Source organism: Camelus ferus, chromosome 9 (genome assembly GCF_009834535.1).
Source record: "Camelus ferus isolate YT-003-E chromosome 9, BCGSAC_Cfer_1.0, whole genome shotgun sequence".
Taxonomy (NCBI): Eukaryota; Metazoa; Chordata; class Mammalia; order Artiodactyla; family Camelidae; genus Camelus; species Camelus ferus.
Window position 1 is genome coordinate 18,430,760 of NC_045704.1, and position 27,345 is coordinate 18,458,104.

Below are 27,345 nucleotides of genomic sequence, written 5' to 3' on the forward strand. Positions count from 1 at the left end.
CATTCTCACCCTGACCCCTCTGGGCTACCACTGTCTGGGAACCAGTCTGTCTCCCCCACTGGACTGGCAGCTCCAGGAGGGCTGGACTCTTTTAGTCACCATTGTGCCCCCACACAAGATCCGCAGGCACCCCTAATTACCCACTGGTAGTGCAAATATCAGGTCTGCACTGTACTCTTAAGTATTTTCATCCTTAGATAAAAATTATTTTTAATTGGAAGGCAAATAGTAAAATCCATGTAGTGGGCAACATTATCCTGAATTGGAGCCATTTGAGTTATTACATAGCTCCTGGAAATCCAGCATAAACTCAGCAGATTTTCCATCCTGATATTTAAGCAAATTTTCAGGAATGTTTCTGTGCAGCTGGAACACCCTGCACGGAGAATTGAAGACAGCGTAGGTTCATTCATTCATTCAACAAACATTTACTGAGCACCCACTCTGTGCCAGGCCCTGTTCTAGGTATGTAGTGATACAGCAATGAGCAGAACGGAACAGACCAGTGGATTCTCCTGGAGGTTGTTAGTAACTTCTCATAGTAATACTTTTTTCCTTGAATGAATATGGGGATGAATATTCAAATGATAAAATTACAAAGTACAAAATTCTCAATACTTATGCAGAATCTGCTCACTCCTCACCACTTCCTCTGCCTGAATCCTGATCCATCACTGCAGGCCCCTCCTTGGTCTTCCTGCCCCTACCCCAACTCCCTCACTCTGTTTCCCACATGCAGCCAGAGTGACTGCATGTCAGATATCTCTTCTCTGTTCAGGACCCTCCATCTCACTCAGAGTAAATGCCAAAGCTCTCACCCCTAGGCCCCACAGAATTTGCCTTGTTAACCTCCCTGCCCTCATCTCCTCCTACTCTCCCCTGCTCCCTCTGCCCCAACCACACACCTCACTGCTTCTGCAACCCTCCTTACCTTCCCTGCCTCAGGGCCTTTGCACCTGCAATCCTGGCTGCCTGGAACTCTCTTCCCTCAGATGGGAGCATGCCTCACTCCTCACCTCCTTTAGCTCTTTGCTCCAAAATCACTGGATGTGGGGGAGGTTATAGCTCAGTGGTAGGCTGCGTGTTTAGCATGCACAAGGTCCGGGGTTCAATCCCTAGTACTTCCATTAAAATAAATAAATAAACAAACCTAATTACCTCCCCCCAAAAAGAAAAAAAAAATTAAAAGTCACTGGATGCGTTCCATGACCACCCCATAGAAAACGCCCCCCCACACACACACACCAGTCCTTATCCCCCTTCCCTGCTGTTATTTTCTCCAAAGCACTTATTGCCTATCATTCGACATGGTTTTACTAACTTGTTTGGTGTCTGTTTCCCCCACTAGAAGATGAGTTCCAGAAGGGTAGGAATTTGTCTGTCTTGTTTCCTGCTGTATTCCCTGCGCCTGGAACAGTGCCTAGTACATTCAGGCACACAATAAATGCTTTTCGAATGTATGAATAGGAGTCCAGTTCATATTGTTCTTGAGGGTGGCCCTTGTTCTTGAGGGTGGAAATGGATTAGGGAGTTGGCCCTTGTTCTTGAGGGTGGAAATGGATTAGGGAAGGCTTTTGGGTGTAGAGGGAACTTTAGGGAGTTAACAAGGAACAGACAAAAGGATCAGAGGGTACAGTCCGTGCCAAGGTCTGAGGATGAGCCCTGATTGCTGGAGTGCTCGCACCGATGAAGGGGAAGTGGGAAGAGCGTTTAGGGTTGGGTTCGCTACACAGGTAAAGACAGCACCATGGGCCGCCCAGGGGGCGGTGCCCTGAGAGGTTCGGGAATCCCCGCCCACAGCGCGCGCACCAGGCTCCGGGCGGGGCTGCGGCTCCGAGGGGTGGGGCTGCGGCTCCGAGGGGTGGGGCTGCGTGGTGGCGTATTGCACCGTACGTCGCCGCGCGCGTGCGCTCTTTTCCACGTGCGTAAGCCCGGGACGCGTGGAGCGGAGGAAGCCACCGATTTCCTGAGCCGTGCAGCTCCGCGCTTGCTATGAAGCCAGGTGCAGGCCGGGGTTGGGGTCGGGGGTCAGGGGACTGGGTCCTGGCGGGGATCCGGGTGCCAGGCTAGAATGGAGGGGCGGAGTCTTGGTCTGAGGGCAGACGTTCCAGTCTCTTGTGGGGAGGGGGTCTCGGTTCCGGTCTCTTGTTGGGGTGGAGGGACTTGGTTCCGCTCTGTGATCGAACCTGAGCCCAGGGTTTGGGTTCCTGGTTTGAAGGTTTGTGACTGACTTTTCGGAGGTCACGGTCGTGAATCGAGAGTGTTTGGCGTGGGATTGGGGGTGGGGGTAGAGGGGTACTGAACTGGGGCCGAGGTGACACTGAGGTCGTCATTGAGGTCTTGGGTATTGGGCTGGGGTGGCAGTCGAGGATCCACATCTGGGGTCTTAGATCTCTGGGCATGGTGTTCGGGGATTTGTCCTGGTTCCGAGGCGGAGAGTCGCTGATCTTGGGTCCAGTAGGTGAGTCTGGGAGGACCCTGAATGCTCCCCTGTCGCCGCCACTACTGCAGTACCCTTGGCCCCAAACCCAGCCTCTTGGAGAGGGCCGGCATGGATGAGTACTCCTGGCTTGATAGTGTGTGGCCCTCTCTGGCCCACTTTCCCTCTCTCTACTCTCCCGAGAGGGGCGGGTCCTGAGAATGGAGTGGAGATCCTGCGCCTAGTGATGGTCAACTCGCAGTGAGAGGTGAGAATGCATTTCTCAAGTCCGGTATAGGATTATTGTGGGGTGGGGGAGGGAGGTAGTCACAGGGTAGGAGTGGTTTTATTCATTCAGATTTTACTCGAGATTCTGATGAACCCACCCCACCTCACTCGTGATAGAATGATGAGAGTTCTGTCTTTGACAGCCGACAGTTCAAAGTTTGGATCTTAACTCTGCTTAACTTACTATGTGACCTTGGGCAAGCGGCTTTACCTCTCTAAGCCTCAGTTATCTCATCAGTAAAATAGCGCCCAGTTGTAATTTAGTGAGATCATGTTAGGAAAAAAATAGCACGTGGTGGTAATCTTTTTGCGATATATGATGTGTGTCATGTCAACAGGTTGTACACCTTAAACTTACACACTGTTATGTCAGTTACGTCGCATTCGGCACAGTGTTTAACATACAGTATTGGCTCTAATTGCTGTCTTTCTTCTCAAGGGGAACAAAATAAAGGTCCTTCTCCCTGGCGTCTCAGCTCTTCCTAAATCAGGCCTCGCTCCTCCTGCCAACTTGCTCCGCTGGAGTTGGGGAAATCTTTCACCATGACCAAAAGACTCTGTTTCCTAATGCAGATTTTCTTTTTCCTTCCTCTTCCCCCCCCCCTCAGCCTTTGGAGAGAAGGAGTTCTCTGGGGGCAGGGGAGGAGGGGATTAGTGGATAGGTGCCCTCTTCCCAAGTTCCCTTTCTCTTCAGTGTTTGGGGATCAGCCGGTGAAGTGGAGTGGGAAGTACCAAGCAGTGTGTCTCCCACTGAGACCCTGGCAGGCCCACAGGCATCCTGTGGTCTGATCGGCCCAGGAATGGGGGATGCATCTTCCTCCCAACCCCTCCCTCACTGAGTTAGTACATGAAGCTGGAGAAGTTGTCAGAGGCAGCTCTTCAGCAAAGATTTTGGTCACAATGGACTGATAGGTTTAAAAAGGATCCTCCTTGTTTCTATGTGTAGAAGACTCAAGGGGAACGGGAGTGGAAGCAGACACATCAGTGGGCAGCTTGTTGTAATCTGCTGGGAAGCGATGCAGACTGGACCAGGGTGGTGGCAGTGTGCCTGGCTGACACACTGCTGCAGTTGGGGGATATCTTTTGAAGGTGTGGGCAACAGCTTGTATGTGGATGTGAGAGGAGGCGCCAAGGAGAACTAAGGGTTTTGGCCCATGTAACTGGGAGCAAGGAGTTGCCATTTCTGAGATGAGGAAGGCTGTGGGAAGAGAGCAGTTTAAATCTGGGGGTCTGTGGACCCTCCACCCACAGCTTCTAGAAACATATATGTGAATTTGTGTTTTTCTGAGGAGTGGGTACTCTCAGTGCATTTTTCTAAGAGCCCCAGGACCTGAAATGTTAAGATGTTTTGAGTATCTGAGATGGAGCGCTTACCCTCCAGCCTCCAGTGCCCCAGGTGGTGCCCGCACTTTCCGGGTCTCTGGTCCATCAGGCCTGGGTCGACGGTCTCTTGGACCCTAGTAGTTTCTCCCCTAAGTAGGAAGGAGAAGGGACTCCTTCCTTTGAGTTTAAATAGTATATTCAAACTGCGTGCCTGGCAGTGTGTTAAGCGAAGTGCTTTGTGTGAATTAAATCATTTAATCTTTACAACTCTATGAGGTGGACACCCTGTGATTTCCATACCTCCATCTCACAGATGAACTTTTCAAGACTCCAACCAACCTTCCCTCCTCTCTGGGGTCATGAAAGGCGTGGCCATCTGCCTGTATTTGATATGGGAGCTGCTTGAGGGGAGGGACCAGGGCTCTGGTCACCATCCAATCACCTTCTTCCTGAATGAACAGAGAGGGTGCTTCCTTCATGAGGCACAACCCAGGGATTTAAGAGTCATCCGCAGACAGCTCATTTAATATTCATTGAGCCCATACTTTGTACCAGTGCTGTGCAGGATGCTGGGGATGCAGTGATGACCAGAACACGCATCCTGGAGCATGATTCTGGTCCGGGAGGCAGGCAGGAATAATTTTTTAAATGCCATGTGTGATAATTGATAGGAAGAAAAAGAAAACAGGGTAAAGGGCAGGTAGCCTGAGAAGGCCCTTTTAGGGAAGGAGCATTTGATCAGAGACCTGAGTGCAGTGGAGTCAGTGAGTCAAGGAAACGTCATCAGGACTCAGGCAGGGGGACAGTAGATGTTCAGGGTTTAAAAGTTGGAGCGTGAGTTTGACCTTGGGGAAAGTGCCGGGGGCCCAGCATAGAGTGAGGTCAGAAAAGCCAGCAAAAGCTGAGCCCAAATGGTTGTCAGTTTGGGCTGCTCATTAGAGTCACCTGGGGACCTTTACAAAGACCCATGCCCCCACCCCAGACAATTACATCAGAGTCTCTAGGTAACAAATGGGGGAAGGGTGAGAACCACTGATTTAGTCTTTGGAAGCCAGAGAAGGGAGTTTTGATTTCATTTAGAATGTGGTGGAAGACCATCAAAGGGATTTGGGCAGGGGAGTGATGAGGTCTGGTTGGCTTTTTTTTTTTTTTTTTTAACTTTATTTCTACAGTATGGGTTTTTTTTTTAATTGATGTATAGTCAGTTCACAATGTTATGTTAATTTCTGGTGTACAGCATTATGTTTCAGTCACACATATACATGCATATATTCCTTTTAATATTCTTTTTCATTCATTATAGGTTACGACAAGATGTTGAATATAGTTCTGTGTGCTATGCAGTAGAAACTTGTTTATCTATTTTTTAAATTCTTTGTTTCTTTGTTTTGGGGGAAAGGTAATTAGGTTTATTGATTGGAGGTACGGGGGATTGAACCCGGGACCTCGTGCATTCTAAGCACTCACTCTATCACTGAGCTACACCCTCATATTTTATATATAATAGTGTGTATCTGCAAATCTCGAACTCTTTTTTTTTTTTTTAACTGATTGGCTGTTTGGAAAAATCAATCACTAGCTGCAATGTGGGCAGTAGAGGGAGTAGGAGACTCGAGGTAAATAACTCTTGGTGTAAGAGTTTTGAAACTTAATTTTAACAACTAAATTAAAACTAGCTATTAAAAGTTCTACGTTTTCATCTTTAACACCATTAAGAAGCATGAAGTTTTCAGAGTGTTAATATAACTCACCTTAGCAAAATCTTCAGCAAGTTTATTACTAAATAGTTTACATCAAGTGAGATCATTTTAAAGCATCACTAATTTTCATATTGACTAGTGTTTTATAATTCGTGATTTTTCTGGAAGTACTGCAGGGCTTTGGAAGCTGTTACAGAAAAGTCAAATACTGAATCCACTAGCCACAGGACAATTATGTCTGCTTCAGACATTGTTTTGTACCCAGTGAAGTAAACAATGTTCTATCCTGAAGTGATGAAAACAAAGTCTCTCTGAATTTGTTTTTTTCTTTTCTTTTTTTTTCCTTTAAACTTTCCATCTTACTGACAAGTCCTAAACTGCTTATGAACTGCTGCCCATTCATCAAGGACAATTTGGGTTTTTGCTTGTTTTCCCCCACCAAGCTGGGAGAGACTTGCGCAGGCTTAGAAACAGAGAGATCAGTTAGCAGGAAGGACGTGATGCCAGTCGCCTCCCCTCTTGGGGTTGGCGCTTTCCTCCCAGACACAGGGTCAGGAGGGGGAGGCCATGAAGATATTTCCAGGGTGTGGGGAACCCTACTGCCACAGTCCATGTACTCACACAGTGGACACTCTTCTCTAGACTAATTAGTATTGAAAATAGAAGGAATTCTATGACTCTGCTGTCCAGCTGAGAAAAGCAAAGTACTGACAGTAATCTACATCCACCTGTGTTCTTCCCATCCTGACCCCGTGGTTTCTTCCTCCCGAAGCCCAGTACCGTGTTTTGCATCTGTCATTCCCTTGCCTGTTTCTAGGGGGAGGGGAGCGTCAGTGACCACATGTCAACACAGCATGGCCTTGTTTAATTTTAGCTGTTGCTGGACTTTATAAAAACGGATATTGTGTTGGATAGTGGTTTTCTAGGACTTGCTTTTCCTCTTCACATGAGGCTAAGATTTAAGATTTATCTGTCTGTTGTGTGTAACCGCTGAGCCTTGGCATTGCTGGTGGTGAATAGTCCCTGTTTCATTTGTCCGTCATGCTGCCGATGGACATTTAGGTTAGTTCTGAACTTCCTGCTGCTCAGGACGGTTGTGAGCAGCTCTCCCGGTGCCCAGATGTGCACGTTTCTCCACTTTCTTTCCTGAGTGCGATTCCTCGGTGTGGGGATAACTTCTCAAGCTTCGTGGCCCTGATTCCTGTTTCTGTTTCCACTGCAGGTTTCAGCCCCCGTGGGGGCGGCTTCGGTGGCAGAGGTGGCTTTGGTGACCGTGGCGGTCGCGGTGGAGGCCGTGGAGGCTTTGGCGGAGGCCGAGGAGGCTTTGGCGGGGGCCGAGGTCGAGGCGGAGGCTTCAGGGGCCGTGGACGAGGAGGAGGAGGAGGAGGAAGAGGTGACAGAAGAGGAAGCTTTTCCTGGACTTGCCAGGCGGGGAGGGAGGAGCTGTGGGGTCGCCGTCTCTCATTGCATCTCTGCCTTGCAGGCGGCGGGTTCCAGTCTGGTGGCAACCGGGGTCGTGGTCGGGGAGGAAAAAAGGGAAACCAGTCCGGGAAGAATGTGATGGTGGAGCCTCATCGCCACGAGGGTGAGTGAGGGAGGCGGGCACCCGCTGAGGTTGGGGTGGGAGGTGGCCCGGAGTCTTCACCCTTTCCCTGATCCTCTCACCCAGGTGTCTTCATTTGTCGAGGAAAGGAAGATGCACTGGTTACCAAGAATCTGGTCCCTGGAGAATCAGTTTATGGAGAGAAGAGAGTCTCCATTTCGGTGAGGCCCGGGCCCCTGGCCTAGCCACCAGGGCCCCAGCTGATGGTATAACCGGCTGTCTGGTTTTCTGCTCCCAGCGTGCATCCTGCATGTGACAGCCAGGGCTCATCTTAATCCATAGGTCAGATTGTGTGCTCCCCTCCTCAGACACCTTCCGTGATGTCCCACGGGCTTCAGGTTAAAGTCCCAAGTCCTCAGGGTGGCCTGGAAGGCCCTACACATTCTTGCCCTCCCTCCCCACTGTCTCCTCCCACTGCCCCCTAACCAGCTGTCTTCCAGACACACCGACAGCCTTGCTGTTCCCTCTGCCTGGAACGCACTCCTCCCAGCTCTGGGTGTGGCTGGTTCCTTGTCATCATCAGCATCTCTGGTCAAGTGTCACCTTGTCTTGTTACAAGGCCACCCTGCACCACCCTGTCTATCCCCTGCCCTCTTATGCCATGACATTTTCTGTGTGGCCAGACACACTCCTGCCTCAGGGCCTTGCTGGCTTTCCTGTGCCTGGAACGCTAACTTGAATGGCCCTCACTGTCAGGTCTGCTTCAGAGGTCTCCTTGGTGCTTCCCTGGCCACCCCTTCTCGTTTTCACCTGCCCTGGCCCTGCTCCCCATACTTCAGGTCTTCCTCCTTAGCACCTGTTCCTGGCCACTGTGCCATATGTGTTCGACGGTCAGTTCAGCTTAGCCTCCTTGAGGGCATGAGTCTCACTTGCTGGTTTCCCTGGTGCCTATGCCTGGGGACTGGTGCACAGTATTTGCTGGCACAGTCAGTGTTTGTTAAATGAATGCATAAGTCTTGCCATTACCTGGGGCATCGTTGTCTCTGTTTATTGTCTGTCGCTGCCCCTTCTCCCTGAGTTAGGAACCTCCATGAGTGGACAGGCCCTGCGCCTGCCGTGGTCACTCATATGCACCCGTGTTCATTTCTTGCACGATGCTCAGGCACCCAATCCCTTGTAAAGGGCCCTAGAGTTCAGAGCAGCGGGGTCTTGCAGAGAAGCCTTGCATTGACTTCCATCCCCATCTCTCCCGGCCCAGGAGGGAGATGACAAAATTGAGTACCGTGCCTGGAACCCCTTCCGTTCCAAGCTGGCGGCAGCAATCCTGGGCGGCGTGGACCAGATCCACATCAAGCCTGGGGCCAAGGTGCTCTACCTCGGGGCTGCCTCGGGCACCACCGTCTCCCACGTCTCTGACATCGTAGGCCCGGTGAGTGAACAGAGATGGGGAAGAGGCGGGAGGGAGGGAAAGGCCAGCTCCTCTGCCAGCCTGGAGCCAGGCCCTTCCCGGTCAGAGTGCCTGTGCATGTACTACGTGGTCTCCAAAGCTTCATTCAGCCTCACTCCTGAGTTCTCGGCCTGGAAGGAAGGAGCTTGGGCATCAGGACGACCAGTGTTAGAGGGGCCCAGAGCTGAGAATGTAGATACCCAGACTATTTGATTTGGTTGCCCTCTTTAAAAATTGATACCCCTCAAATCTGGTCTTTGGTGTCCAAGTCAGTTTCTGGGCCTGCGTTTCTGTCTGGCTGGACAGGCTCCCTGTTGAGAGGGCGCCTGTGCGTCCCACTTCATGACTCACTCAGCATGCAACTACAGGCTGTGTAATTCAGTGGTTAAAAACTGTGGGCTGTGGTACAGGCTTGTAACAGTGAAGTTGGCTTTCAGCAAGTTACTTTTTTTTTAATTGAGGGTAGGTTATTGGGTTTATTTATTTATTTGTGTTTAGAGGGCATACTGGGGGTTGAACCCAGGACCTTGTGCATGCTAAGCATGTGTTCTACCATGAGCTGTATCCTCTCCCCTTTCAGCAAGTAACTTAACCTGTCAGTCTCAGTTTACCCTTGTGTAAAATAGGGTCATTGTGAAGATAAATGAGTTGCATCCTTTAAAGTGCCTAGAACAGTTCCTGGCCCACTGCAAATATTCTTAACTGTTACGACATCATCTCTGTGCCCTAGCTTCCTGGTTTTAATTAGGGGCTTGGGCTCTCAGATCAGACAAAGCAGGATTGAATGACCCTTGGCCAGTGATTTCACATCTCTCGACCTCAGTTTATTCATCTGTGAAATAATGGTAGGGTTTGGATTTGGGGATTAAATGGTAAGGTTTGGATTTGGGGATTTGAAGAGATTCTTGCAACATATAGGCCCAAAGTAGGCACTCCATACATGAGAACTAGTATCACTGTTAATCTTACTTGATTTATTCTAGGATGGTCTGGTCTATGCAGTTGAGTTCTCCCACCGTTCTGGCCGTGACCTCATTAACTTGGCCAAGAAGAGGACCAACATTATTCCTGTCATTGAAGATGCCCGGCACCCACACAAATACCGCATGCTTATCGGTGAGGGGTCTAGGGGTTGGCCCAGGTGAGGTAGGACAGGCCACTCCAGGTTTCCTGGAAGAGGCCTCCAGAGCCCTGATACGGATGGAACTGGAGTGGATGAACAGGCCTCTTGAGTCTGTCCGAATGAAAAGGGTGGGGGGATCCAGGTGAGATCGTGGAGGTGGCGGTCCCGCTTTAGGGTCTTGGGTATCTGGCACCCTTGAAGGGCTGGCCTTCTTTCCTCCGATCTCCTGTCCCTCCCATTCGGCACCCCTGTACTTCCTGCCTCTGTCTACAACATGGTACCTTTTACACTGCCCCTGGCTTATGTATAAAAGCCCCCTTCAGAGGTCATCATCATTGTCTGGTGAGAGCAGAACCCAGAGAGTGCCAGCTGAGTTTGGCCTGGCCCAGGGGGGCCCATTGTGAATATTAATAACATTGTATTTTTTTTTAATTCAGAAGCATAATGTAAAAAATGGAGCACCTTATAAACCACCCCTAGAGATAACTGATGAAAAGTTTGATGTCGGCTTTCCCCAATTTTTAAAAAAAGAAATCAGTTTTCATTGCACCATCTTTTTGTTTTTTTAAGGTTTTCTTTTTTTGTTTTGTTTTTTAATCACACTGTCTTAAAACTATTACTTTTTATTCCCCTGGTTTTCCTTTCTGTGAGTGTTTTTTCCCCTGTGCATTCAAACCATACCCTTTGTCCTGCAGTGTGTTTTCATTTGCCAGTCCTGCAGACGCTCTTGCCTGTAAGTGCTCACCTTTACTTGCCTTTTTGATGACGTGTCTGTCTCCCCCCCAGACCCGGAGCATCTCGAGGGCAGGGTCCGGGTCTGACTCGTCTCTGTGTCCCCTACGCCCAGCCTGGGGCTGGCCACAGAGTAGGTGGCAACATGGTTTACAAGAAGAATGAATGAATGGTGTGACTGTGGGTTTTGGATCCATCTTGGGGGCACTGTGGAGGGTGGGGTATCTGGGGGGGAGGAGTGAGACTGGTGGCAGGGAAGACTCTGCCAGGAACCTGCTGGTGATGGGGCACAGGCCCCATGGGAGGAGCTGGGAAGATCTGGTCCATCCAGCTTTTAACCTCCACTTTTGTCTCCCTAGCGATGGTAGACGTGATCTTTGCCGATGTGGCCCAGCCAGACCAGACCCGGATTGTAGCCTTGAATGCCCACACCTTCCTACGTAATGGAGGGCACTTTGTGATTTCCATTAAGGTATGGGGCTTGGAGGAGCCTAAGATGGGGCGGCGGTATCTTCTCTAACTGCCAAGCAGCCTGTGAAAATAAGGGGGCCTTCACCACCTAATGCCATCAGTCTATTCTCAGCCTCTGTCCCTACCCAGCTTATAGAGCCACCCAATGAAATAGCACATAATGAAAAATGTCTGCAAAATGAAAAAGCTTACGATTTAAAGAGGCAGTAAACTGTAGTGGTTAAGTACGTGATCACTGACTCTTGAGTATCTGAATTTGAATTCCAGCTTGCTGTGTGGCTTTGAGCAAGTTACTATACCTATGTGCCTCTTTCTTCACATGTGAAATAGCAGCATTAGCTCTTTGTCTTTTACTATTGATATAAGGACTAAATTTCTCAACATATAAAGTGTTTAGAACAGAGCCTGGTATAAATACCAGATAAATGGTAGGTAAATTTTTTAAAACATTTTATTTTGAAATACAGAGACCTCTCCAGTGTACGCTTCAACTTGATTCACCATTCCTTAGCCTTTTGCTGCACTTTAGTATTCTCAGCTGCATTACTGCTATTGTTAAAGGAGAGGAAGTAGGGGGAAAAAAAAAACTAGAGTGTAAAACTTAAACACTGGCTTTTAGATAAATAGGGCTTCCTGTTCCAAACCCAAACCAAATTGAAAACTTCTCTAACAAAGTCTTTCCCTACATTTCCAAAGCCTGAGTCTCCAATAAAAACAAATTCTACTGGTTTAAAAGAGCACAAAAAAGGGAAAGCAGCCCAAGGCCTTGCTGCAGACTTAAATCGTCTCTTCTGCAGGCCAACTGCATAGACTCCACAGCATCTGCCGAGGCCGTGTTTGCCTCTGAAGTGAAAAAGATGCAACAGGAGAACATGAAGCCTCAGGAGCAGTTGACCCTAGAGCCATACGAGAGAGACCACGCTGTGGTCGTGGGTGTGTACAGGTGAGCAGAGATCTCTGTCCCCTGAACCTAGAACCGCCGAAGTCAGCACTTGTTACGAGTGCCCCAAAGTGGTGACAAGCTGAGTCTGCTCATCTCTTTTCCTCCCACAGGCCACCCCCCAGGGTGAAGAACTGAAGCCCAGCACCATCTGGATCCCGAGAGATTGTGTTGCTACTGTTACACGTGTTGTTTTTCTATTAAAAGACTCATCAGTCGCTCGGTTTGCCCCTGATTCCTTGGCGACCTGTATTAACAGGGCGCATGCGCCCTTGATCAACGTGCGCGGTGGTGGGGGCGGGCATCGGCATCCAGTCACACAGCGCATGCTCCTTTCTTAGCTCCCTCCTGCGCAGCCGTAACGTGGATTTTGGCGCTTGGGCGGGGTTGGTAGCTCACTGCGCTTGGATCCCGGTAAGCTCCTCTGGGCGCAGGCGCAGAGTGTTGCCCTGGATCACGTGAGGGGAAGCAGCTGGGGGGGCGGGGGCGGAGGCGGAGCCGGGGGTGGGGGGGGCCGGTTTGTTGTGGTCGCCATTTTGCTGGTTGCATTACTGGGTAATCGGGGCCCTGGCTCGCCGCGTCCGCCGGATACCTTCAGCCAGTGAGCAGGTCTGAGCTCGGGCTTCCCGAGCAGTTTGAGTTCCCTTGCCCACGCCCTCAGGTAACGACGTGGCAACGGTTGGTCGGATGGTCGGGGCCGCACGCGGTCGTTGTGAGGGGGACAGTACGGGACCCGCCCTGCCCGCGTCGCTGCAAGACTTAGCACGAGGCCGAGGGAGGAGAGGAGGGGTTGTCAGGCAGGTGCAGGCCTTGCCTGGCTATTCATAGTCGGATTCCTGGAAGAGGCCAAGCCCGAGGGAGCAGTCTTGGGAGGGAGGCTGAGAGGGGGTAGTGGGGCCCCTCTCCCGCCCTTTGTTTGGGCTTGGCTCCGCCGGCCGCATCGTCGTCGCCTAGCAACAGCTGTCCTGGACTGTGATTGGTCGAGCTCTTGGCAGCAGAGGCCAATGGCACGGTTGTTGCCATGGTAGGTGTGGACTGCCAAGCTCAGTCCCACCCCGCCCGACTGGGCTTCGCTGGCCGGGGCGGGCCCGCAGGGTGGGGGGCGGGACGCCGGGGTCCCCAGGGGCGGGTGGCTCTGTGGGGCGGGGCTGGCTGGGTGAGGGTTAACCTGCCCCTCCCCCGTCCACCTGCTTTCCCCTTCCCCCGCGTGCCCTGAGCTGACCCTTGTTCCCTCCTCTCCCCGCCCCCCGGCGGCAGCGGCTGCTGTTGTCACCCACCGGGCCGCCTGTCCCGCTTGCCCTCCCCGCCGCTGGTTTGCCGGGCCGGCTGGGCCGGGACAGGCGGCCGTCTCCTCACTGCCGCCACCGTCGCCATGCTGGCCGCTCGCCCACCACACTGGGGGCCCCACCGCGCCCAGGCCCCCCGTGGGCCCCGCGCCAGCCCTGACCCGGGTAGGGGGAGGGGTCTGGGAGAGAGGGTCCTGGTGTGGGAGGACCTGGGGAAGAGGTTGTTGGGGAAGGAGGTGAGCTCCGAGAGGAGGGGTCGTGGAGTGGCAAGGCTTGGCATAGAAGAAAAGAATTGACATGGGAGAGGATTTTGGTGTGGTAGATACTCTGGAAGGGAGAACTCTGATATTTGGAGAATTCGGCTATGGGGGCCTTCTAGAAATGGGCACAGTTGTGGATTGACCCTGGTGTAGAGAAGTGACTGGAGAAAGTTACCTGACAGGAATATTGGTTGCGAGGAGCGGGGGTAGGGGGTGGGTAGGACCCAGAGTAAGGAAGAGAAGGACGATCCACTCTAAAGCTAGGAAGAGACGCATTCCCCTTGCTTCCATCAGGAGTGGTCCTTGATTGGGAGGGGGACCTTGGAGTAATAGGAAGAGCCCTGACGTGGCATGGGGGAACTGGAATATGGTGTAGAAAATTATGGGTGGGCTAATCCCTGATGTGGGAGGAAATTATAGGGAAGAAGTCTTGGCACGCTATGGGGAGTGTCCCCTGGGAAGGGTACGCCTTGGTGGGTGAGACTGCCAAGGGGTAAGATTCTTAAAGGGGCCCTCAGATAACCCTGGTGTAGTCAGGAAGTCCCTGAGGACCCTGATGTGGTTTTAGGGGCCGGCAGTGGACTCTGCCGTGGTTTGGAGGGGGCCCAGGAGATTTTCATGTGGTATAGGGGGATCCCAGAGCTCTCTGGATTGGGGACCTACAGGGAAGGGTCTCTATTGAAGTGGCGGGACCTTGCTGTGGTAACATAAGTTCCTGACGGTCAGGAAGACTATAGGAGGGCAGGATCTAGTGGGAGGGGCCCCTGGGGAGGGCCATGAGTAGAAATGGGAACAAAAGAGCGAGCCCTACTCTGTATACTGTCTACGGTTTCTCTTTTCTTCTCCACCCCCACCCCCCCTACTATTGGTGTCTTTCTGTCCTTTCCTATCATGACCCATATCCCTGCCTGGCTCCCAATCATTCTCTTTTCCACGTTCCTCTCTTTGTGCTGCCTACTTCATTTATTTGGTAATCATTTGTTGAGGGACTCTGCTATACCACTTCTTTCTTTTCTCTTCTCCCTTCTTCATTGCCACCTGTCACTCTGTCGCACCCTTTTCCTCCTCCCTCTGTGCCCTGCCTTCTCTCTGTTGTCCCTCTCTTTCCCGCCTGGCCCTGTCCCACATATCCCCTTGTTCCGTATTGTTCCCAACCTCCTGCCCACTCTCAGGTCTCAGCGGCGGTGGCAGCCGAGGTGCAGGATGCGAGAAGGCGCCCCCCGGCCGGGCTCCCGCTCCAGGCCTCGCTCCCCTGCGGCCCTCTGAGCCCACCATGGCCGTCCCACCAGGCCATGGTCCCTTCTCTGGCTTCCCGGGGCCCCAGGAGCACACGCAGGTATGCGTTCAGATGGCTCCTTACCTGCCTGAGGTAGGGGAGGCTGGGATAGAGGGTCTTCGGGCCAAAAAGATGTTATGTTTTCCCAAGACAGTCTCCCGGGGCACATGAAGGGAGCCATGGGAGTAGAAGACATAGAGAAGTGACTGGCAGGGTCAGGGTTTGGAGAGCCTAGGTCACATATCAGCAGGGTGGTTGTATTACTTAGGTTCTCCATGCTTTAGTTTCCCGTTCTATCATATGGGGCTTGTAATGATACATACCTCACAGGGTTGTTGGGGGTTTAAACAAAGTAGTGAAATGTAATTGGAAATGCTGAGAACAGTGCCTTGCACATAGTAAACACTCAAGATATGTTTACTAAGTAAAAAATGTCCAGGGTGGAAGATCTGGAGGAGGTGAAAGGGGAAGAAGATTGAGACTGAAGGGTGTTGGAGCCAGCAGGGCCTAGGGGTGCAGGGGAAAGAGCTTCAAGGATAGAGACTTAAGGCTGTGAACTGTAGAGCCTGAAGCAGGATGGGGTGGGAGATCCAGGGCACTGGATCCAGATCCAAGACCCTTAGGGTGAAAAAACTGGGCAAAGATGCACAGAGTGAGGGGTAAGGGTTGGGAAGGCCCCAGGGGATGAGGGTGAAGCAAGATGGGGGCCCTCAAGATGGGATACCCAGAATGGATGGTCTCAGGTGAAGGATTGGGAGGATCAGAGCCCAGGTTTTCCATCTGAGCTTTCCCAGTGAGGTTTAGAAAAGAGTAAAGGTGTGGGATGAGAGGTCAGGGGTAAATAGTTCGCTGCTTCATTTACTTAGCAAATTTCTAATGAACATCCACTATGTGCCAGGCCCTGCTCCAGGCACTGGAGATAAAGCAAGAATAAGAGAAAATCTCTGCTCTTGAGGAGCTTCTAGTGGGGTTGTCAGTCACCAAACCAATACTGTGTGGGGTAATGATGCGCCAGCCGCCCATATAGTTCTCCCCGTTGAGGTCAGAGGTGAAGGCCTGTCCTCAGTGCCCACCCATCGCCCCGCCAGGTATTGCCTGATGTGCGGCTACTGCCACGGAGGCTGCCCCTGGCCTTCCGAGACGCGACCTCGGCCCCACTGCGCAAGCTCTCCGTGGACCTCATCAAGACCTACAAGCACATCAATGAGGTGGGCACGGGGTGGGGGACCCAGGCTGGATGCTGAGGGGTCCTGGCTATTGGCACGGGTCACTCACTAGTCCTCATCTCCTGGCCGGGCTGGGCAGGTATACTATGCGAAGAAGAAGCGGCGGGCCCAGCAAGCGCCACCTCAGGACTCGAGCACCAAGAAGGAGAAAAAGGTCCTAAACCACGGTTATGACGATGACAACCATGACTACATCGTGCGCAGTGGCGAGCGCTGGCTGGAGCGCTATGAGATTGACTCACTCATTGGCAAAGGCTCCTTTGGCCAGGTGCGCAACGCCCCCCGCCTCAACCCTGATCCGCAGTCCCCCTGATACTGACCCACACAGCCAGAGATTCAGTGGCTTCAAGTTCCACGTGGGGCCACTCACCCCAGCACAGTCACTTCGTTTCCCTGTGCCTTGGTTTCCTTTTCTATAAAATAGTGCAAATAACAGACCCTCCACATAAGGGTGTTGAGCTGTTTCATGTCCAGTGTTTCCACTGATGCCTGACTCTTCTTGAGCACTCAGTTTTGAATGATTGGCATTATTGATGGTGATGTCGGTGGGTCTCCTTGGCAGGAGGGAGAAGGCTGGTGCCTGGCTCTGTTCCCTACGCCCCCACCCCCTCACTTTGCCACACACCCTGCCCCGGCAGGTGGTGAAAGCCTACGATCATCAGACCCAGGAGCTGGTGGCCATCAAGATCATCAAGAACAAAAAGGCCTTCCTGAACCAGGCCCAGATTGAGCTGCGCTTGCTGGAGCTGATGAACCAGCACGACACAGAGATGAAGTACTACATAGGTGAGGCCTGCGGCAGAGCTGCTTGGGGAGGGGTCCCCCTCAGTACAGGAGGGGCTGCTGTCTTCAGGGTGGCATTTGGTCTGTAACTCCCTGACAGCAGTGATTTCTCCTGCCACTTTCACGATTTCTGCCCTATTCGCGTGATAATGCTGGTCAGAGTACTCACTAAGGGTCAGGCTCTGGAGTAAGAACTTTACATAAACTAACTTGTTTAATTAAGCCTTACCACAGCCCCATGGGGAAAGGGGCATCATTGCCCACAGCTTGGAGATGAAGAAACAGGCATTTTGGTGCTAACTTACATGAGATCACAGCGTTTGTACTCACTCAGTAGAGCTGTAATCTGACCAGGCAGCAGACTCCAGAGCCTTCACTCTTAACATCTATGCCAGTCTTTTTCCTCTTTCCTATACTGATTCCTCTTAGAAAAAACAAGTGGGTTTAAGGAATGTGGTTCTTTTAAAAGGAAAATATACATCCTTACAGTAAGTAGACAAGTACCCTGTGCCACAAAAATAAACAGAACTGAGACTAGAACAATATTACAAAATTAAATGAATAAGTGTAGGAGGGTGTTAAAGACCCACCAACACCAAATGGAAAGTTTGACAGAGTCGAAAAGGGAATTGAATTCCAGTGTGAATCAAGTTACAGACATATAAAAACATCCTGACCAGCAGCTGGTACACGTGGGCACACCACCGTCTGGCCAGTGCTCAGGAAGCAGAGACCAGAATCTGCTTTCCGCCTCTCTCCTTGTTACTGTGCACGCCAGGCCGCCACTCGCCCTCTCTGAGCCTCAGTTTCTTTTCTTTTGGCCCTTTCCTGTCCCGTTCCCGACAGTGCACCTGAAACGGCACTTCATGTTCCGGAACCACCTGTGCCTGGTGTTCGAACTGCTTTCCTACAACCTGTACGACCTCCTGCGCAACACGCACTTCCGCGGTGTCTCGCTGAACCTGACGCGGAAGCTGGCGCAGCAGCTCTGCACGGCGCTGCTCTTCCTGGCCACGCCCGAGCTCAGCATCATTCACTGCGACCTCAAGCCCGAGAACATCCTGCTCTGCAATCCCAAACGCAGCGCCATCAAGATCGTGGACTTTGGCAGCTCCTGCCAGCTCGGCCAGCGGGTGCGGCCCAGCCCCGGGGCGGGGCCAGTGGTGTGGGTGTGGCCGGGCTGTAGGCGGGGCCAGCTGGTTTGGCGAGGCTTGGCGAGGATGGGATTGCTGGGTGTGGCTGATGCCTTCGGGTTAGTGCTTGGGATGGGGTGTCTGCAAGTATGGAGAGTGGGGCCAGTGGGTGAAGGGGGTAAAGGAGAGGGCTGCAGAGTATACTGCCCGAAGGAAAGGGAAGAGTGAAGTTTGAGGGGACAGGGCCAGTTTTGAGGCTGCCTGTTGGCGGGGGGAGGTGGGAGGTAGCTTTGAGCCCAGGGTCGCAGTTTTGTTTACCCTGTGCTCTTAAAGCTGGGGTGGAGGTGGGCGGGGCTCTTCAGCTTTGCAGTTTCCTGTGAGCAGGTATTTGAGATGACGTTGGTAGCGGTTTCAAGAGGGTCTGGATTGGGAGGGAGGGTGGTAAGGCTCTAGGTCAGGCCTGGGGATGGACGTCAGGATCAGAGACTCCTGGATCTGATGAATAAGATAGTGGTAGTGGCTCCTGGAAAGCTGGTGCTGGTAATATCAGGGTTTGGCGACCCCTCATCCCGTTTTGGGGGCAGGAGGCTGGTTCTCCTAGCTTTGGGGCGTCAGTGGTACCAGTAGGGGAGGCTGGGACCTCTGACTGTGGCCCTCTCCCCTCCCCCAGATCTACCAGTATATCCAGAGCCGCTTCTACCGTTCGCCCGAGGTGCTCCTGGGCACACCCTATGACCTGGCCATTGACATGTGGTCCTTGGGCTGCATCCTGGTGGAGATGCACACTGGAGAGCCCCTCTTCAGTGGCTCCAATGAGGTGTGCTCCCGAGGAGGGGGTGTGCTGGAGGGGGTGGAGGCCTGGCCGGCCTGATGACCCTGACTGCCTGCCTGCTTTCAGGTGGACCAGATGAACCGGATTGTGGAGGTGCTGGGCATCCCACCAGCCCCCATGCTGGACCAGGCACCCAAGGCTCGAAAGTACTTTGAGCGGCTGCCTGGGGGTGGCTGGACCCTGCGAAGGACAAAGGAACTCAGGAAGGTGCGGCCCCTGCCCCATGCTGCTCCTCCCACCCTGGTGGCCCCTCACTCTCTCACACTTGGGGCTCCCTCCTCCCCCTCCCTGCTTCCTCCCCCTGGTGTCTTTCCCTTCCTTCCTCTCCCCCTCATCTGTCCTTTCCTTCCTCCCCCGCCCACCCCATCTCTCCTACCCACCCCACAGCTCTTCTTAGCTTCTCTCTTTCCACTTTCTCTCTTGTGCCTCTGTTTCCCCGTGTGTGTCTCCCTGCCCCTCCTGCCCACTGACGGCCACTCTCTTGCCCCCCCTCCCACCTCCCCCTGCCAGGATTACCAGGGCCCCGGGACGCGGCGGCTGCAGGAGGTGCTGGGCGTGCAGACGGGCGGGCCCGGGGGCCGGCGGGCGGGGGAGCCGGGCCACAGCCCCGCCGACTACCTCCGCTTCCAGGACCTGGTGCTGCGCATGCTGGAGTATGAGCCCGCCGCCCGCATCAGCCCACTGGGGGCTCTGCAGCACGGCTTCTTCCGCCGCACGGCTGATGAGGCCACCAACACGGGGCCGGCAGGCAGCAGTGCCTCCACCTCGCCCGCTCCCCTCGACACCTGCCCCTCCTCCAGCACCGCCAGCTCCATCTCCAGCTCTGGTGGGTGCTCAGTGCCAGATAGGGTAGAACACGGGTGGGGGAAGCTCTGGTTTGGCCTGACCTGGGAAGGCCTTGCCACTGGGCCTTCACCTAGAGCTTTGAAACTGCAGGATCCTGAACTCCAGGATGGGTGGGGCAGACAAGCTCAGACTGGCCCCAACCTAATCACTGAAACCGAGCTTGGACTCAGATGGCTAAAACTGGTTCTGACTCTGCCCAAACTGAACTTTGACCTGATCCTTCAAATGGGCGCTGGTCCCAAAGCCCAGAACGGGGCATGAACCTGACTCTACCACCTGAAAACCCAGCTCCACCTCTCCTTGCCTAAGGCCTCTCCTCTCCTCCCCTGGCACTTCCAGGAGGCTCCAGTGGCTCCTCCAGTGACAACCGGACCTACCGCTATAGCAACCGATATTGTGGGGGCCCTGGGCCTCCCATCACTGACTGTGAGATGAACAGCCCCCAGGTAATGGGGCCTTGGGGACTCTGGAGGTGTGTGGTGGAGGATCTGAGGCTTCAGGACCTAGGTCTCCATCACCCACTGTTCCTTTGCTCCTTTAGGTCCCATCCTCCCAGCCGCTGCGCCCCTGGGCAGGGGGTGATGTGCCCCACAGGACACATCAGGCCCCTGCCTCCACCTCGTCACTGCCAGGGGCTGGGGCCCAGTTACCCCCCCAACCCCGATGCCTTGGTCGCCCCCCATCACCAACCTCGCCACCACCCCCGGAGCTGATGGATGTGAGCCTGGTGGGCGGCCCTCCGGACTGCTCCCCGCCTCACCCTGCGCCTGCCCCCCAGCACCCGGCTGCCTCAGCCCTCCGGACTCGGATGACAGGAGGTCGTCCACCCCTCCCACCCCCTGATGACCCTGCCACTCTGGGGCCTCGCTTGGGCCTCCGTGGTGTACCCCAGAGCACGGCAGCCAGCTCATGACCCTGCCCCCTCCCTGGGGCCCCTCCTGAAGCCATACCCCCCCCATCTGGGGGCCCTGGGCTCCCATCCTCATCTCTCCCCTTGACTGGAATTGCTGCTACCCAGCCGGGGTGGGTGAGGCCTGCACTGATTGGGGCCTGGGGCAGGAGGTCAAGGAGAGGGGTTTAGGCTCACCCTCCCCGCTAAGGACTGGACCCTTGGCCCCCTCTCCCCCCTTGTTTTCTATTTATTGTACCAAAGACAGTGGTGGTCCAGTGGGCAGGGGGGAGAGCCCCCTCACCCCAGGACCCTAGGAGGGGGTGGGGGCAGGTAGGGGGAGATGGCCTTGCTCCTCCTTGCTGTACCCCCCAGTAAAGAGCTTTCTCACATGCCCGCCTGAGCGTTTGCAGGGCCTCGGCTCCCCTCACTCAACCCTCAGAGGCATGGTGGGGAATGGTGTTTGTGGAAGGGGTGTTGGAATAGCTTTGTCGTGTGGGATGCGCCCCTGGGGAAGTTGTGGCTGTTGGTGCAGACATGGGGCTGTAGGAGGTTGGGCTGTAGATGGGAGATCCTGGATACAATCCTAGGCCAGTTTGCCTTTTCTAGGGTAAACTGAGGCCTTGAAAGGGTAGAGGCCCAGCTCTGGCCTGTCTCTGGGAAACAACAGGTTCTGCCCTAATAAGCTAGGGCTTCCACAGAGTCTGCACAGGCATGGCTCCTTTTGCCGGGCATCCGGTAGGTGCCAAGTGCTTGCAGCAGGCCTTATTGGTGCCATCCGGGGAATGGCAGGCAGGCAGTGGGTACAGAATTTATCCCTGACACTTTTGGTCTCACCCATTTAGAACTATTGCGAACAAAGTGTTTTGAGATTCTCGGGCAAAATGATATTCCCAGGGTTCCAGGTAAGTGGGCCTGTTTCCATGGTAATTCCAATCGACCAGTCAAGCCCCGTCAGATTCAAAGGGTACCGTCCCCTATCACTGGGGCGCGGCGCTTCCTGGGAAATGGATTTCTACGGGGCATTCACTTTTTTCCAATTTTCCCTTGGGGAACTACAAAGGCCAGAATTCTTTTCGCTCGCGTGCTTAGGGGCGGGTTCTCCAGCAGCCAATCGGCAGTCAAAGGCAGCCTGGGCCCGGATGCCTAAGGCGGGTTGTAGAGGAGGAGAAGGAGGTAATTGGGTGGCTTTGGCCAGACTGCGCAAGTGCTGAGTTCTGTAAGGCACGCGGAACGTGAGTTTCTGGGCTGCGTCGGGAGAGGGTGCGGGTTAGGCGTTCGTGGTTACCGAGCAGGAGTTAAGCGCGTAGGCAGGCCGGAAGAGACCCCATCACCCGGGGCGTTACTAGCCGCTGTGTTCGGTCCAGCTCGAAGGAGGCCCCAGTCGGTAGGAGAGACGGGCAAAGGCCCCATTACGGACCTGCATGTGTTCGCTAACGGAGGCAGCGTGGAACGTGGAGGTCCGCCGGCGGTAAAGAAACCTTCGTGGAGGGGCGGGGGCGGGGAGCTGTTTGAGCTGAGACCTGAAGATGGAGGGATGTTTGGGGATGGCGCTGGTGCGGTGGGATGGCTTGCGCAAGGGCAGCAATGAGAAACAACAGCCCTGTGTGTTAATGAACTGCAGGTGATCTGGTGTTGGTGGAAATCTTACTGAAAGTGCTCTGTGAATTAGATCATGGGAGATTTTGTTGGCCATTTAGGGAATTAGGACTTTGTCCCGAGGGCAGTGAGGAGCCTCGGGAGGCTTTCCGGAAGGAGTATGGCCCAGTGTGCTGCCGTCTGGGACTATGTTGAATGGAAAGACACTAGAGTCTGGGAGCCCAGGATGGCAGCTGTGGCATGATCCTAGGCAAGAGATGTCGGGGATGGACCAGGGCAGGGATCTTGGATGGGAGGGGAGGATGGGTGTGGGTGGGGAAGACTTCCTGAAGGCTGAGCTGACAGGGTGACACGCTGTGTGGGAGAGGGAGGTGAAAAGGGGTGGGAAAGGGATCTCACCACGTAGAACAGTGCCTGGTATATCGAAAATGCTTAATAAAAATTTTTTTGAATGAACAGTCCTAGGAAGCTACTACCAGTGTGATCTACATTTTGCAAATGATGTTAGTGCTGATAGAGAAAATTGACTAACTTGCCTAAGATCACATGACTAGGAAATGGAGGGCTCAGGATTTGTGGTGTGTGTGTGTACCATTGATATAGCAAAGTGCAAGATGAGCCTCAAGACATCAGTAGTCAGATCATGTAGGTCCTGTAAGGAATTTGTGATAAGCATAGAAATATATTTCCCCAATTTCCATTTCTAGCCCAGAACGTGTCCTCTGTTGACTGATTGCCTACGTGATATCTCCTCTTGGGTATCCAGAGACATCTTGAGTAACTGTGGCCAAATTGAACTCCTGGTCATTTCCTCAAAACGTGTTCCTCCCACATTCTTCTCAGTAAATGCCACCTCCATACTTGTAGATGTTCAGACCAAAAGCTTTGGAGTTGTCCTTAACCCCTCTCTTTTGTCTTAAACCCACATCTGGTTCATCAGCAAACACCTTCAAAGGTATTTTCAGAACCTGACCATTTCTTCCCACCTCCACTCCTGCCACCCTGGTACTGTCCGCCTTCATCTCCTGCCTAGACCATCAGTGGTCTCCTTGCTTCCCACTGTCTGCCCCTCACATGCAGCCAAAGGGACACTGAACCCCTGTATCTGGTCATATCCCTCCCCTGCTTAGTATCCTGTGATTCCATCTCACAGGAAGTATATGCCACATTCCTCTCCGTGGCCCCTGCACGGTCTTTCCCTGTTAACTTGACATCATCTACTCCCCCTCCTGTTCACTCAGCTCCAGGCACACTGGCCTCGGGGCCTCTGCACTTGCTTTTCTCTTTACCTGGAACAGTCTTCTCCCAGATAGTCAAGGTGACAAATCTCAGCTGTTACCTTCTGCTTGAGATCTTCCCGGACCACCTCATAGACCTATACCACTAACATTCGTATCTGTCTTCCCTTTAACTTTTTCCTTAGCATTAATCATATCACTACTTAACACGCCATATAACTTATTTTTCTTGTTTATTGTCTGTCTCCTACCGTAGCAGCCATAAGCTTCATGAGGGAAGAGGCTTTGGTCTACTCTGTGCTTTATGTCTAACACCTAGGAGAGCTCTTGATGTGTCGTACAGACTCAGTAGCTCTTGAATGAGCACATGGATGATCTTATAGTGCAGATCCTGATCCCAGCATCCTCAGGACTCTGTCCATCCCCCATGCATGGAATTTTAGGGGCTGCCTTCAAGTTTTCTCAGACATTCAGCAGGCATTTCACCTTGCCTCCACTTTGCACTCAGAGTTGAGAGCACAGCAGGTAACAAAATTGTTTCCCAATCCCCATGGGGCTCACAGTCTTGAGGGTGGAGGTTCGGATTGTCAGCTTATCACACAAATATAAAAATACAGAGAAAGGTAGAGTGTCATAAGGGTGCTTGAAGAAACCTAATCTGGACCCTAGGAGGTGAGATTTGCAGTGGTGAAGGAGGTGGCACTAACCCAATTAAGAGGTAAGTGTGTGCGTGGTAGTTGGAACCTAGAGGCTGAGAGTGAGCAAGAGGCCCGACCACGAAGTCCTATTAGGGTTGTGTGTCCTTCCCCACGTGCAGTGGGAAGTTGTAGAATTTTAAGCAGTGGAAGGAGGCATGGTCGGTCATGTGTGATTCCTCAGGCTGTTGTGTGGGGAACTGACTGGGGGGATTTAGGGCTGGAGTAGAGAGACGAGCAGGGAGGCTGTTAGCAGGAAAGTAAAGTAGCTGCTGCCAAAGAAGGCTGCACACTCTTTTCCATTTCCTCCTGTGGAGGTGGAGTCGCCTCTCCTTTAGTCTGGGCTGGCCTGTGACTTGTTTTGACTGACAGACTGCATGGAAGTGACACTGTGCTGATTGGGGGGCCTGGGCCATAAAGGCCTGGCGGCTTGTACTTTTACTCTCTTGGAGCCCTGGGCTGCTGTGTAAAGAAGTCCAGCCACCCCACTGTGGAGGGATGTGGAAAGAGAGAGGTCCAGTTAGCCCCCAGCTGTTCCACTATTTTAGCTGATGTGCTAAATCAGACCTGAGTGATGCCATCTTGGATAGTCCAGCCCAGCTGCCCGCTGACACCATATGGCGTACAGACCAGCCATCCCAAGTCAGCTCCTCCACAGAGCCTGGTCCATTACAGAATCGAAGCAGATGAAGTGGTTGCGATCTTAAGCCACTGTGTTTTGGGGATGACTTGTTACCCAGTAGTAGCTGACTGAAACGAACAAATATTTTTTTGAGATCTTACCATTTTTACATACTAGCTCGTTTAGTCCTCACAATCAGCCTATGTGGTAATATTATTATTATTGCCATTGTATGAGGAAACGAGGGCACAGAAAAGTTAATGAAACTAGCAAGATACATGACGCATAGTAAGGGCTGAACGTGCATTAGGAGTTGTCAGGATCATGTTCATCAGCATCAAAATTTTCATGATTGTTAAAGAAGTGGAGGTAAGATGAATGAAAGCGTTACTAACCCACTTGAGCAGTATGATTTTAGATAAGTGACTTCACCTTTCTGAGATTATGAAAATGGAGATTGTAATACTATTCATCTCAGAGGGGAATTGTGCGGCATGCAGGGTCTGACAGACAGCAAATGCCTAATGTACGGCAGGGATGATAATTAGTACGAAGCATGTGCCCAAGTGTGTTGTGGCCACAAGAATGAAGCCATTTTATTGGAAGGTCTAGTGGAGACAGAAAAGCACCAGGCCTTTGGTGATACTGTTGGAAGTGCTGGATCATGCCTCACCTGAAGGACTTACTAGGGAATCCAGTAAATCTTTTTTTTTTTTTAATCATTTAAGCCAGGTTGAATTAGGCGGCTTACTACTTGGAACCAATATCCTAACTGATTTCTGGGTTTTATTCACTTACTTCTTGACTCATCAGAGATTGAGTACTGTTTCAAGCCCTGTTTTAGGTGCTGGTGTTTTAATAGTAAACAAGACCCTCAATAGCCCTGTCCTTGTGGAGCTTACATTCTAATGGGGAAAGCAGATGATTAAATATATATATATATTTATATCTTACCACCTATGTATACATAGGTGGTAAGAACTCGTCTTCTGTTCCAGGTAGTGACAGGGGCTGCTGTTTCAGGTGGAGGGATTAAATAAGTTATCTTGGAGGAAATGGTCACAGAGGCAGGACCTGACAGAAAGGGAGGAAGCCAGCCGCACATAGTTTGGGAAGGATGTTTCTCCAGATGGGAAAAACAGCAAGTTCAAGGGCCCTGAGGTGTGATTGGCGTGTTGGAGGAGCAGAAAGGAGTGAACTGGACCAGACTGAACCATTCAAGTGGGAAGAAGAGGTCAAGTGCATGTGGGGCCAAATGGGCCCTGGGAAGGACTTGAATTTGCTTCTTAGTGAGATGCGAGCAGTAGGAGCTGAGGGTGACGTGCCTGAGCATCCTGATGGGGTTCCTCCGGCTGCTCCGAGGACGGGGGCCTGGTTCGGCTGCGCTGGTCCAGCCAAGAGATGTGTAGCCTGGCTGGGGCGGTGGCTTTGGAAGTGGGGAGATGCAGTTGGACTTTGGGTACAATCTGAAGGAAGGAGTGGCCAGGACTCGGGTGTGGGGTGAGAAAGGGGCATCGATGACCATAAGGTTTTAGCCTGAGGAGAGTGCCTGTCAGTAACTGTCTGGGGGAGACTCAGGGAGCTGTGGACACGGTAGCATCGCAGTGGACTTGTGAGCAAGCAGCGGGATACAGGAGTCTGGGATACAGGAGTCTGGCCTTCAGGGGCGAGGTCTGGGCTGGAGACGGAAACATGGGAGTCACTAGCACTTGCATGGTACTGAGGCCCAGGATGAGATCACCAAGGAAAGGAGTGTGGCTGGATCGAGGTCTGGGAGTGAGAGCAGAGAGGCCTGGGAGGAGGTTGCTGTGATTGTCTCGGGGAGAGAGGGGCACAGGTGGGCAAGAGCAGTCGTCTGGATGCACTCTGAAGGCAGAAGCCACAGTGCAGGTGTCGCAGGCGATGCCGGGAGGAAATGGACGAGGGCTTCCTGAGAACAGAGTCGAACGTGGGGCAGCGACCGTTTTCCTCCTCCTCCTCCGGGCCCTGCGGTCTCTGCTGCTCTTTGCATCTGCTGCTTCCTCTGTTTGCAGGCGGCTGGGCTGGGCCTGGGTGCACTCTTGCCCTGACTCCGCACCCTTCCAGTGCAGTGCCCTACAACCCTTCTGGCCCCATTTCAGATTCCCCAGACAAATCGGGCTGCTGGGGTCCAGTGTCCAACCTTGTTCTACCGGCTGTCGCTGGAGGATTCCTGCAGTGTTGATGTCTGTCTGCTGGGAAGGGCTGGGGACTGGGCAGTCACCTCCAACATTCGCAGTTACACAGTATTCCCAACAGTTGGTATATTGGGGACAGGCCTGGGGAGTGAGATTTGACCCTATTTTGCTAGGTGGGTGGGACAGACGGTTTTGTAGCTGCAGGATTGTCGTGGATTGGGTGATGGAGTGGGAGAGACCAGGAAGGTGGGATCCGGTAGGCTCTGAGCTCAGAAGGTTTAGGGCTGGGGATCCAACACGGTAATGACCCTGCGGGCCACCCTCACCGAGCACATGTCCAGTGCGGTTGGGGGAATGAGTGGTCAGGGCAGGAAGTGGGAGGCACGGGGGCCTCCTGATCTAGTTTGAGGTATCAGGGAGGACTTCCTGGAGTAGAGGCCACATGGGGTGAGAGCTAAAGAGGCAGATGTAGGGACTTAGGGACTCTGATGGTGACTACTTGTAGCCAAGTCAGGAGG

General features: G+C 52.9%; 2 protein-coding genes across 6 annotated transcripts; both read left to right on the forward strand.

Moving 5' to 3' along the window:
- The first annotated feature begins 1,863 nt into the window (after positions 1-1,863).
- Positions 1,864-12,204, forward strand: FBL (fibrillarin). Of its 2 annotated transcripts, XM_032486042.1 has the most exons (9): positions 1,864-2,002; positions 6,953-7,123; positions 7,214-7,315; positions 7,400-7,494; positions 8,532-8,702; positions 9,704-9,836; positions 10,935-11,047; positions 11,844-11,989; positions 12,100-12,204. In XM_032486042.1, exons 1-9 carry the CDS (start codon positions 1,993-1,995, stop codon positions 12,122-12,124), a joined length of 966 nt encoding a protein of 321 aa, XP_032341933.1. In that variant the 5' UTR covers positions 1,864-1,992; the 3' UTR covers positions 12,125-12,204. The 2 variants fall into 2 exon arrangements, with proteins under 2 accessions (XP_032341933.1, XP_032341932.1); XM_032486041.1 differs by having other exon boundaries at positions 6,953-7,315.
- A 287-nt stretch (positions 12,205-12,491) lies between these two features.
- On the forward strand, positions 12,492-20,910 carry DYRK1B (dual specificity tyrosine phosphorylation regulated kinase 1B). 4 transcript variants are annotated; one of them, XM_032486038.1, is made up of 12 exons: positions 13,121-13,437; positions 14,705-14,868; positions 15,897-16,016; positions 16,114-16,302; positions 16,673-16,820; positions 17,664-17,950; positions 18,621-18,767; positions 18,849-18,989; positions 19,293-19,328; positions 19,413-19,608; positions 19,968-20,074; positions 20,170-20,910. In XM_032486038.1, exons 1-12 carry the CDS (start codon positions 13,359-13,361, stop codon positions 20,539-20,541), a joined length of 1,986 nt encoding a protein of 661 aa, XP_032341929.1. In that variant the 5' UTR covers positions 13,121-13,358; the 3' UTR covers positions 20,542-20,910. The 4 variants fall into 4 exon arrangements, with proteins under 4 accessions (XP_032341931.1, XP_032341929.1, XP_032341928.1 ...); XM_032486040.1 differs by lacking the exon at positions 13,121-13,437 and adding an exon at positions 12,492-12,647 and having other exon boundaries at positions 19,293-19,608; XM_032486037.1 differs by having other exon boundaries at positions 13,125-13,437; positions 19,293-19,608.
- Positions 20,911-27,345: the final 6,435 nt, after the last annotated feature.